This window comes from Rhamphochromis sp. 'chilingali', assembly GCF_963969265.1.
Source record: "Rhamphochromis sp. 'chilingali' genome assembly, chromosome: 4".
NCBI lineage: Eukaryota > Metazoa > Chordata > Actinopteri > Cichliformes > Cichlidae > Rhamphochromis > Rhamphochromis sp. 'chilingali'.
In genome coordinates, this window is record NC_137948.1 from 12,213,177 (window position 1) to 12,226,085 (window position 12,909).

General features: G+C 39.1%; 1 protein-coding gene across 2 annotated transcripts; it reads right to left on the bottom strand.

Annotated features, from left to right (window-relative positions):
• Positions 1 to 38: 38 nt before the first annotated feature.
• xpnpep1 (X-prolyl aminopeptidase (aminopeptidase P) 1, soluble) lies at positions 39 to 12,398 on the bottom strand. Of its 2 annotated transcripts, XM_080881494.1 has the most exons (20): positions 12,269 to 12,398; positions 11,015 to 11,139; positions 10,607 to 10,670; positions 10,010 to 10,114; positions 9,507 to 9,599; positions 8,660 to 8,803; positions 8,319 to 8,414; positions 7,728 to 7,809; positions 7,185 to 7,395; positions 6,071 to 6,160; positions 5,928 to 5,978; positions 5,569 to 5,627; positions 3,379 to 3,456; positions 3,218 to 3,289; positions 3,081 to 3,141; positions 2,874 to 2,943; positions 2,218 to 2,391; positions 1,421 to 1,497; positions 1,132 to 1,230; positions 39 to 309 (listed from the first exon to the last, which is right to left on the bottom strand). In XM_080881494.1, the coding sequence occupies exons 2-20, from the start codon at positions 11,129 to 11,131 to the stop codon at positions 190 to 192; spliced, it is 1,863 nt and encodes a 620-aa protein (XP_080737620.1). In that variant the 5' UTR covers positions 11,132 to 11,139; positions 12,269 to 12,398; the 3' UTR covers positions 39 to 189. The 2 variants fall into 2 exon arrangements, with proteins under 2 accessions (XP_080737620.1, XP_080737621.1); XM_080881495.1 differs by lacking the exon at positions 6,071 to 6,160.
• Between the last annotated feature and the right edge of the window lie 511 nt (positions 12,399 to 12,909).

The window sequence follows — 12,909 nt, forward strand, 5'->3', positions numbered from 1 at the left end:
TTATTTCCCCTCACAAAACAGTAAGGATATAAAAGTGCTTCTTGCTTTTGACAGATCTTTAATAAAACTGCTGATGTAATGTGCTTTACAAAAGAAGCTGGGTGCGAGACATGGAGAAACATGAGAAAATACAAACGTTTATCACTGCAGAGCAATCAACAGTAATCCTGGGCAAAATGATCATGGTCCTCAGATGATCAGCTGGGTCTCTCTGATCAGCCACTCTAATGCCTCCTGCCTACCCTGCCTCTCCAACTCTGCTCCAACCACCTCCCGACACTTCCTGTGGTACTCATTCACCCAGTCCCGCTGCAGGAGAGGAGAGCCAAGAGTCAAACCACATATACACGGCATAATGTAATACAGGATTTCAATAACATTGCAAGCTGAGAATGTTCATTTTCACTGCACAGAATAAAAAGCTGATAATACTGGATGTGCAGAATTTGAAGTTTTTACCACATGTATAACTGTGATAAACTCCAAGTTAGGGCTGTGCGATATGACCAAAATCTCATATCCCGATATTAAGACATCTATCGTCCGATAACGATATAAATCACAAAAATGTAACATTTTCTGTAAATTCTGTGAATCTCGGGCAGCTCGACTTGCGTTAAGTGTTTCCAGCTGGACGTCGTGTATCTGGAGTCGAGTGTTTTAACCGATGCATGAAACGATACATTTTTAGACATAAGTTGTAACAGCCGCCATTTTTTTTTGTGAGTATTTATTACATGGCGTGCTGCGGGGAAAAGCCTGTTCTAACGTTTGAGTCTAAGGTTTATTTTTTAGCACCTGGCAGCTCTTTTTTGCTTCCCATCCGTAAACACTCTGCATCTTTCACGTGATTCAGTTTATTTTGAAAAGTCTCAACAGGATCTTGAGCTTTATTGTGAAAGGTTTATGTGGAACAAGCGGACACACGGTGGTTGCTAACGACAACGCATAAAAACAAACGCTTGTCTGTCTGTAGTGTGGTTATATTCAATGTAAGAGAAAGAGTAAACAGTTCATTTTGCGACACCACGAAACAAACGATTGCGTAAAAAATATATCGTTATATCGAACAACCCTACTCCGAGTATACATATACAGATTTTTCTTTTTATCCGAGTACTAAAACCTTACCTCCTTCTGAGTGAGAAGCTCTGTATTCATCATTTTCACTTGGATGGGAACCAGAGTGAGAGGCTCAAATGTCAGACTACCCCTGTTTCTGTAGTTGTACTGCACATACAGACAGAAAAACAAAAACATCATTAATTCATCTCATTATTTTGATACAAATAATTAAAAGTAAAGAACATCTTAATGGTTATAACGACTCATAGATATTTAGAGAATGTGTAAAAAAAGAAAGTCGTATGTTTGATCTACTGCATTTCTGAACATTCATTTGACCCGTTTTAACACGTACTTTGGGCTTAGCTGGTACAACGAGGACCACATTTTCCAGACGAATGCCAAAAGATCCATCTTCATAGTATCCAGGTTCTACAAAGAAATAACACACACAAACACACAAATTATAGCCAGCTGAGCTTTGGTAGACTTATCCTCCTAGGACGTGGCGTCCACACATGTGGACATCACATTTTGGGTTTTCTAGACTAAAATACTACATTTTGCTCTACAAGTGCCTGATATCCACTTACGAGGACATTAGACTTCCACTAATCTATCAAAAAGTGAATGTCCTGATATGTGGATCCGTTTTTTCTCAGAAACAAAAGTCAGTTTTTTTTAAAAAACAAACAAACACGTAATTCTTTGTTTTTACATTCATCCCAATCAGCCCAAATAGCAAAGAGAAAGAAAAAAATGCATGCCATGAAAGAGTTCGGGTACTTAGGAGGTTAAATTTGGATATTTTTATAAGATTTTCTTTCAATCTCTGGAAAAACTACAGGTTCCTCTTTTGACTTGTACACTACTTGGATAAGCAGATATCTCCAGAGGAGATACAATGATGTAGCAGTTTTTGACTGTATTATATCACAGAAAAAAATAGAAGGTTAATGGAAAAAGTCAATTAATTATTGACTTTGTTTCATTTCCAGTGTACTCACGGTATTTATTGTTTTAGCTCTTTCCTGAATTTGCTGCTGGGGTTTCTCTGAATAACTGGACATTTATTAATCGAACAGCTGCTCTGTAAACACTGCAAATGCAACAGATTCTTCATTTTATGATCCATTATACAGTAGATCATACCATCGCTGACAATCATGCCGGCCTCCAGCGGTTCATCTGCGAAGGTTTTGTAGCTGATGCCGCAAGGCCCCTCGTGAACGTTGAGGAAACAGCCCACCCCGTGACCTGTACCATGGAGGTAGTCCAGCCCAGACTCCCACAGGGCTGCACGGGCAAACGAATCCAACAGGTGGCCTGGTAAAGGAATAGAGGTTTAGATCAAAATGTCAAAGGTCTTTTACTTCTCTGCTTGTGCATGTTAAAATACTGAGTGTATGATCATAAAATACTGGTGGCAGCCAGTGGTAACTCTTAGCCTACTAGTAGATGCACCTATGGTAATAATTTCAAACTTCCATGTCCCCTGGCAGGGTGACAGCTTCCGGCTTTTTACGCGATATAATCATAACACGATTGTTCTTCCTTTGGCGTAAGACACAGTTCAAGATTGTAAGTAAACAAGCTTGATTGGCCAAAAAGATGCCCGTGTTATGAGCGACAAAATGTTTATCTTGTAGAAATAAAACATTTGTATTCCTGAATAGACAGAACAAGTACTAATCACCGTGAGTCATCTGGAACTTTGTTAGCTATTTTGGTGTAAAATCGTCATTTTTAACATCCGTGTACTGAAAACAACATCAGCATAGTCTTAACGACAGAGCCGAGTGCTGCACCTTTTGTTCCATTGGGGAAAATGGCAGCGCTGACAGCTATGTGTCCCTTCAGTACGTAGGTAAAGCATTCCTATGAGGAAAATAGCACACATATTACAAAGATACATATAATAGTCTTTGTAAATAAACAGTACTGAGTCAACCTAAGTGTAATTCAATTAAATTAACCGGTGGCAGGAAATATTCTGAGCAATCGCACAAACTTACCTTCTCAAAAGCAGATGGTGTCCCGAAGTGCATGGTACGTGTGACGTCTGTTGTTCCATCACTGCAAAAGACGTAAAGAGGTAACTGATTATCCTAAAGACATCTGCTCTGCAGCATTTAAAAACAACCTTACTTACACGTATTGAGCTCCAGAGTCGATGAGATAAACTTCATTTACGGTGAGGGTCCTGTTGGTCTCAGGCAGTGGTCTACAAGCAAAAACATGAAATCACAGATACAAGCTAAAACTATGAATTAACAAAAATGACACAAATACAGTTTTTATTTGCAAACTAACCTGTAATGTATGATCGCTCCATGTGGACCAACACTGGAAATTGTTGGGAAGCTGAGACCCACAAAATCTTTCTGCTGACTGAAAAAAGTGCAAGAAAATGGTAAGCATTAATGACAGCCATAATTATACCATGAGAAATATTTTAAATATTTACATTGGAGAGACCAAACAGCCACTTCACAAGCGCATGGCACAACACAGAAGAGCCACCTCCACAGGACAAGACTCAGCAGTCCATCTGCATCTTAACGATAAAGGACACTCTTTCGAGGATGCCAATGTTCACATTTTGGACAGAGAGGACAGATGGTTTGAAAGAGGTGTGAAAGAAGCCATCTATGTCCACTGTGAGCGACCATCTTTGAACAGAGGCGGGGGTTTACGACACCAACTCTCTGCCATCTATAATCCAGTTTTGAGATCCCTTCCCAGACGCCTTAACGCCCACTCACATCCTGGGCCATCTGACCTCAGGAATTCGCATGATAAGGTGGGGCCAGGTTTCACAATGAACACACCCGAAACTCTGGCTGATTGGGACCCACGCCCAGTTTCACACCTTGGCTCAGGTGATTAGAGGATCATCAGGGGGTCCTTTTGTCCCTCTGTGGGGGGATACTCCCACTAGGTTTATATCTGGGACTCTCCACCATTTGACCTTAGAACTGAAGAAGCTTCTCGGATGAGAGGTGAAACGTCTTCAAGCAACTTAAAGAAGTCCAGACGCTTTTCTGTGCAAGCTCCTTTGACTACGATGACCTGGATGACTGAGAACCTTCACAGACATTTTAAATTAAAAAAGAAAACCAATTATTATTTTTTTCTGTTATTTTTCCGAGATGCAACTGTTTCTTGATGACAGCTTTGGTTTCAAAAGGTAGCCACATGCAATAGTTCTTAATTACCAGTTAAGTGGTAACAGACAAATTTCTTCTTTTTAATGTGATTGAGATGATCGGGGTTTGTTGTTATACAGCAAACAGCTACATTTTAATCAATAACAACTTCTCCGCCTGCTTCCAGCACTTCCTGCTAGCACCTGGTGGGAGTTTGTTTCCCATATTTGCACTATTTTTGCTTACTATAGAAAAGGCAAATGTGCCATTTATTAGTTTTTAAAAAAGTATTTTTTTTAAATGACATATGACACTTTCACCTTTTTACCCCAGAGGGATAAAAATATTGCAAAAGCTTAATACCAGGTTAAGATTAATACCAGAACTTCAGCACTTTGTTTTCTTCCTATGTCCAGTAGAGGGAGCTGTGACCATTCTGTGCTCTGCACACTTTTACTCTGCAAGTTTACACAAGGGGCTTCAAACCAAATAGCCTTACATCTGAGTGGGTTTAAAGGAAAAAACAAACCCCCCCAAAAAAAAACTATTATCAAGGTCGCACAGTGACCGAGAGAATTCAAGCACACTGAAACGTAAGTAAATCGTAACAGATAGAAAAAATGCTAAAAAAAAAAAAAAAAAAAAAAAGTACACAAAACAACAGAAATAAAAAGCAAAAGAAAAGGCTCACAAAACAAATAAACAAAACCGTCACAGAACACAAGAAACTTAAGTTTTAGGAGACAAAGTGACGGACCAGCCACGGAAGTGATGAGCTCACAGTAAACATCTAACAGAAACTCTGCTTCCTGCTTCTTTTCAGCGTGCCACAGTGCACACCTTCACATTTTTGTGTGATTTTGTTTGCACCGTAAGTTTGCATCAGTACAGGTTCACTAACGACATTCAATGAAGGTGCACCTGTTTTGCATCATATATGTATATTTATACACGACTTGTCTTGTTTTGAAAGGGGCTTCGTATTGTGATTATATTTTAGTTTTCCATAAAGAAAAGAGCTTAGAGAAGTGAATGCATTTTAGAAATACAGTTGTAAACGCTTGCTTATAATTAAAACATAATCGGCCCAGTTTCAGACAAGTGACAATAAGTGATCTTAATCCATCCATGTGATGGCAGACAGAGGTTCCCGTTTCTGGTAAAGACGGCTATGTGCTCTATTTTTACCTTACCATTTAATTAAAAACCCTTTCAGTTGCACATGAGGGAGGATGCAGATTGGAACTGCACCAGCATCTTTTAAAGACATCCTTTCCAAGAAGGAAGCTGTTGAAGCTAAACTGGATGAGCTTGATCAACGTTATGTTAAACAAAAAAGCAAAACAAAACACACCTACGTAATTCTTCTGCCTTATCAGCAGCAGATATCTCAGTCACGTTGCCGTTTGGAATCTGTAAAAAAACCAACGCATGTGAAACTCAACAAGGAGACAACAAGGAAGACGTTAAAGCTCATGACAAAATGTCATGTGACCATAGCATTCCTACACTCACAGTGAAAAAAAATGAAACGTGTGTTTCCTGGAGTAAGTGAAAATGTGTATAGAGGGTCTTTCCCTTACAGTACAAGGCAACTGTTGTGATTAGGTGCTATATGAACTGAATTCAATTGAATTGAAGCCAGAATTGAAAATTCCAGAGATGCATGCATGAAAATAAGATTAAAAAAACAAAACAAAAAAAATACGATACCTCCTTTTCCAACCAAGCAAAGAGTTCACAAAGTGCCACTGCATCTTTGATCTGTTGGCAAAAGCACAAACACACAGTTTATAAAAATATTAGACACACTAATATGTTTTACACTACATATTTCAGGGGTCAGTGATTCTTACATGTGCCATTTTCATGCCTTGAATCTCTGTGGCATTTTTCACAGCTTTGCCGAGGCAGAGTGGAGTGTAGGGAATTGGAGATCGGTGAGTCTTTACCCCCCCCCCCCAAAAAAAAAAAAAAAACATCAGGAGAAAACATTAAACATGCAGCTCTTTTACTATTTTTTTAAATATATTCATACTAAATGAGAAATATTTATTGTATTTTGCTGTATTTTTATAAATGTAATGAACCAGTTTCACATCGGGTAGAGCAGATTCATGTTACATATTAAGAGTTGTTAGTTTTGCTAAAGTTACAATATATTTTTCAAGTTTTACTTGCTAATGCAGGTGAGAAAATGAGTATTTCTACCAGACACTTAAATGTCTGTAATCTTATAAGTCTCTGTCCTCGGTGTTCTCGGTGGTCAGGAACAAATGTAATCGCATGGCAGGATGCTGTAAAAGGACCAAACTTCAGCCAGGAGAACAACTGAGATAATCCATCCACAATACGAGGTTAGTCATTCATATACTGCTGCATAGGCTGGGCTGTAGTTACATCCTAAGGTTTTAAAGACTGAGCTTAAATAAATGATTAGTGGTAATAAAAGCCGAGGGAGGACAACAGGGATCACTGACTGTTTTAGGAGCTTTTTGAGATCAAATAGAAGAAAATACATAACATTAAACATGTTAACAACACAAAAGCCATATTAAACGCAGACTACTTTAGACCCGGAAGTAGGATTCGTCGCGTCATCACTGAACAACCGGATACAAAATGACCTTCAACCACCCTTTGTCTGCAGCTCCATGTAAGACCTTGCCTCATGGGTGGTTGGCAAGGATGTCTTACTTCAGTGCTTGGCAACAAGGATTTCTCCACCAAGGACTACGTCATGTTCTGCTTGAGGATTGAATACTTATTTCACTCTCTGATATGAAAATCAGTTTATAACTTTTATGTAACGTGTTTGTTTTGGATTTGCAGTCGATATTCTGTCTCTTCCTGTTCAAATGAAACTACCACATGAATTACAGCACGTTCACTTCTTCATAAGGGAGCAAACTTACAAATTTAGCAGTGACTCAAGTAATGATTTCCCTCTTGATTAATCATTTCTCTCACCTTAGGGATGACCTGTGTGAGAGCACAACTGGCTTTATCACAAATCCACACTTTGTCCTTTGGGCCAAGTGCAGCACAGATGGCCTGGAGCTCAGTGTAGACCGACTCATACGGAAATGTCTGGATACTGAGCTCAGGTTTGCTAGGGGAGTCCAGCTGCAGATGCTCTCTCATTGCAGGGTCAGAAAGACGCTTGAGGTCCACAAAAAACCTGCAGAGAGGAAAGGGTTGCTGAGTGAAAAAGTGAAATGGTTAACACAGGAGGAAACCCTGTTCCTCTGGCTTTGGGAGGTGTAATCTGGATGTGCCCTTAACTAGCTACTAAATACATACGGTGTACATATCGCAATACATATAGTATACAATCTGGTTGCATACAATTATCTTTCATTAGCACTAACAGATGTGATTGCACTAAACACAATGAAAATGCACTTCAGTTATTCTGACATCTCTCAAATTATACAAACTACTGTCTAAGTTTTACAGTAAAGCACTGTTTGTCCAAATTCATAATCACTGATGCATCATACTGGACGTCACCTTATTGTATTCATTCCCACAATGGTATATGCAAAGAAAACTGGGTTGTACTCAATGTCTGCCCCGCGAAGGTTGAAAAGCCCTGAGAAAACAAAACGATAAGATGACAGATTAAAAAAATTAAACAAACAAAAGAAAAAAAAGAAATACCCTATTCTTCCTTCTATTATGATGCATCACATAGCAATGAATACTTTAATTCTCATGAAACAATGAGCCAGTATGAAGTGGGTGGTGTAAAATATCAGTGCTATTATTGAACTGTCATTCATCCTTACAGGTTTGATCTCTATAATCTACAACTATAATCTGCTGGTTGAAGCCATCCAGCCCTAAATGTTACCTGCTGACAATCAAAATAAGTCTTCATCTAATAAACAGGACAATCAGAATCAAGAGCAAATAAAGCACGGTGAACGCTGAGATCCTTGAATCTAGATTCAAGGATCTCAGCGTTCACCGATCTAAAGGGACACTCGCACATGTGTCCTCTGCTTGTTATCATGTACCGAACAGTAATATTTAAATCATGCACATTGAAGAGCTTAACTGAACTGCACTCAGGAGCAGGATAGGAAAACTGAACCGTACACGCAATCTCATCCAGTGCTGTTGCAACAAACCAGGTGATCTTCCTCTCTGACATCTTGGCTCGCAGCGTTGTGATCTTGTCTTGCCAGGAAATACCTACACAAAGCATAAATAACACACAAAGACACAAGTTTGTTTCATACAATGCCTATACATCTAGTTACTCAAGAATGGAAACGTAATTAAAAAGGCCATTAAACTGTGTCTAGATTATGTGGATTTCTAAAAGTATTACACCATTTTTTTAATTTAAAAAAACAGACGAACACTTAATAAGCTACTATTAAAAATAAAAAGAGGCTACATGTAAAATGGTTTTAATGCTATTTAATTGCACTGACCAGTGAAGTCTAATCCCAGGCTACGGAGTTGTGTGCTGGGTCTTTCTGGTCGATCCGGCCAGACGGCATCGATAAGGTTATCCTGCACTGCTACCAACGAGTGGCCAGCACTGGACAGAGCCTTGAACATGTTCTTCCATTGGTCTGAAACACAATATGAGATTTCTTAACAAGCACAAATACCAAATAAAAAAAAACCATAGTGTTACTTCATATGGACAACAGAGTCACACTCTGCAGTAATATCAGCCAGCACGCATAGTTTCAAAGTCCAACCAGCTAATCTCATGAAGCTCATGCTGATTAAGTCGTATTAACCTACTTACAGTTATTGCAAGCTGCATGGCAACCCACATCCACCCAAATTTGTCCTTTCATTCGGTTTTTGACAATTCAGATAACTTTATTTATCTCCATGTGGGTATTAGATGATGTCTTATCTGTTGTCAACCATGTGTGCTCTTCTATACTGTGCTATTGATATAAATTTGAAGTTAAAAAGAAATGGCCATCGATTGTAAACAATATTCTTCTGATTATACAGATCCTAACTGAATTTTTATTTATTTAGGGTGATTTGTGGGTCTGAAGTGGAGACGCTGCAGGCTGCCTCTACTCTACAACACAATGCAAGTGTATTTGTCTGAGAGCTTACGAATTCCTCCATTTTTTTTGTGCAAGTTAAAATCTAATAAGATGAGCTAGAAATGTTCAAATCATGCACTCTTGTTGCATACTGGAATATTTCCTTTAGCCTCGGTTGCCTCACTGCAGCATGAGTGGTTTTCCAAGTAAAGCTTGCAATGCTAATTCACTGAACTAACATGAATATGATACTGTAGCTTACCAGCAGCAATGATCCAAGGATCTACTCCCACTTTTGAGTTTTCAGGAAGAACACTGATCAGCCAGTCTTCCTGTGAGGGCGTCTCCTTCAGCCCTGTATATGATTATTAAAATCAGTTTATGACACCTTCAAGACATGTGAATGTATAATATAAATGACTCATACCAATGTGGAAGATGGAATACTAAAATGTATGAGTGTCTACACTCGGTGCGGACACAAATAGTGTCTAAACTCAAGTTTGGGACACTTTTTCCAGTCTTAGAATAAATAAACATTCTGACTTATTGTCTAGCTGTGACTCAAGCCTTATTACTCATGCTGTGATAGATCTAAATGTCCATGTTGTGCCTGTGCAGCTGCTCCATTAGAGAGCCTCAAACTTTAAAAGCGCATGTAGTTAAATTTAACTTTTTAAATGAGAAGAAAAAAGATCCGTTGGTGTTTGTACTTTATGTAACAGAGAGATTTTTTCATCACTGAAACACCAAGGTGGACATTACCCATCTTCATCAGGGTCCAGTTGTTGTCCATCTGCTGGTTGGCTTGCAGGAAGTATCGGCCATCAGTCCACATTGCAGCATGCTGCTCTGTAACGATGGCTGTGCCTGAATGGCAAAGTATGGAAGAAATTTTGTTCAGCACTTTCTTTTGGCTACTTGGCTTTATTTGTACAAAAAGCATATCTATTCATTTCTCTGAAGCAACATATAAGGTTTATACCTCTGAAATGACAGCAGTGAACAAGCAGCCTGAGAAAGAGTGAATTCTTCTTGTCTCGTGTAAAACTGTGGTTATGTCAGGGCAAAAGGCCAGATTTCCACAGTGTTTTCTTACGTTTAAAAAAAACAAAAAACAAAAAAACAACAACACCTTTCTTGAAAGTTCACAGCCTTTAATGGGAAAGAAAACTACTTTTCAACATGAAACTAGGTGCACTGGTGTTTTTTGTTCTGCTTTACCCTTAACAAACGAGTCTGAACGAGAGATATCAAATATCATTCTGAGTTATCAAATGTTCCAGATTTTTTTGCAGTGAAAATGTTTGATTATACCTACACTTGAGTGTGCAATGGGAATCATGCACAAGCAATACAAACCTGCAGAGCCGTCGAATCCAGAGATGAATTCACGTCTGCAGTCACACGGTGCAATGTATTCACTCTGAAAGTCACAGGGACACGGGAGAAATCAGCTTCATTAACAATCACTGTGAAGTGGCCATCCACCCAACAAACATTTTAATTGCCACCATCGCTGCTAGTCATGTGCATGAAGAAAAGGGCAGGGTTAGGGAAGTGTAATGAGCAAAGGGCTACAATCAGTTGCAAAGGTCAGACAAGACCATGAGAAGTAAATTAAAGTGAATTAAGAAGTGAATTGAGTTCACAGTGAGAAGGGAAATTAGAGAAGGGACAGAAGTAAGAGGAGCAGCTGAGAGATTTTCCATGCGTCTTGCTAACGGGTTGTGTAAAGATATTTATTGTAGTAAATGTGATTTGATTTACCTGATGTGCATCTCCAGATGGGATTATGTAGGCTTGTATAGGCTCAGAGAAGTATTTACAGTTCTTCATTGCCTGACGGAGCTGCCTGAGCAGCTCTCCAGTTATCTTTGGAGACATAGCCTTTTCTGAATGGCAAAGGAGATATGTTTGAAAGAAGTCAAGAAAAACATTAAAATAAAAAAAAATAAAAAATCTAAACATACATAGTTTAAAAAAAAAGCAATCTCAAAATGCATCATAAGATAGGCTCTAGTTTCTTGTCAAAGCACAGATCAGTGTCCAAAAACACTGATACACCAGTACTCAATAGGTAATCAGATAGTCTGGTACAATTCCAAAACACAGATGTGGTTCTTTAGAGATTACCTGACTTTTCGGATGGCATGTTGAATTCAGATGACTGAAACTGAACAGACTGACGACAACCTACCAAACTATTCACGTGGAGCTCAAAGTCACAGGCCACACCTGGACCTTTATTCTGCTGCAGTATGCTGAATAAGCAACTGTTACTGAAGTCAGAGTTAAATATTAAAAGAATAAGCTGACTGGGTTGAGGTGGCATTTGTGTGACCCTTTGTACCACAATAATCACCTACAGCAGTGGATTCCCCCATCACTCTCCACAGTGAGTGTGAGGCTGTGTAAAAAGAATCCACAAACCGACCAATCAGGTAGCAGTATTGTACATCGATGAGGTCTCCTATTGGCTAGAAGCTCAGCGTGCGGTTGTTGTTTACAAGTTGACATGAAATGAATCAGCTGCATTCAGTATCTGAACCACTAGCTAGTTAATTTTCTCAATAAAATCCAATTATTGTATCTGAGTGTGTTTTTAAAAAGTAATAAAACAGACAAACGCAGAGTCTGTAGCCGACTTTTGTTTCCATTAAGGCATCACTTTTTTTCCTTGAAAAGGCCAAACAGAACACACAAATAACTAATTCATTCCGAGTATCGGCGATGGATTTACATGTGGGTGTGGTAACACACCGGTGGAATATTAGGAAAGTTGCTAGCTAATTATCCAGCTTTACAGCTGAAAGGAAGCGCTTTTCTCGCAGCTTTCGTGACAGACAATACTACAGGCGTGGGCGGACTGGTCGTTTTCCTCGTTTTGAAAACAGTCCACAGCCTTCTGTACTCGCGCTGAGTCGCCTTGAAACAAAACGCTAGCATTTCAATCCGCAGCTAGCGACCATAAAACGGTAAAGTAGCCCCCCGCATGCAGCCAGTGAAGTGCTGAATACACACCCGGTGGTTTCGCCTTGAAAATGCGACACTCAGATTTAAAATCGAAGCGCTCTTTTAACCAGCTCGGACCTTGTGTTAATTTACAAAACAGGAGGCTGCCATTTCGTTGTTGACGTTTGTGGTCACGTGACTGTAGCTTCTTCCAGTAGACGTAGCGGGATCCAGACTCGCCTCTTCCTCTGTGAATAATTCATGCGCTCTCTACTGCAAACACATAAACGAAATACCATTTCATTAATATTTAAGACTGAGTCCACGCAGTAGATCTCTGAGAGTGCGAAAAGAATCAAAGTGTGTAAAGTAAGTGAAAGGCTACATGTGAGAGAACTGAATCAAGCACACAAATATACACGATGATCAGCCTGCATCTAATATATCATTAGTTCAATTCTTTGGTTTTAAGTTGTGGCTTCTAATAATTTGTATTTGTTTATTATTAGTTTTAAAGATTTCTATTTCTTTTATGGATTTAAATGATCGATCTTTATCATTTTTTTATATCTTTGTACAAGAAAGTTGAAGAATGGAGTGTGCACAGGGTGGAGTGTTTGGAGATGAATCTCAGGGTGATTTGTGACAGAGAAGCAAGAGTGATGGTAGTGTTTTTACAAGGACAGGACTCAGAAACCTGAGCTCCTATC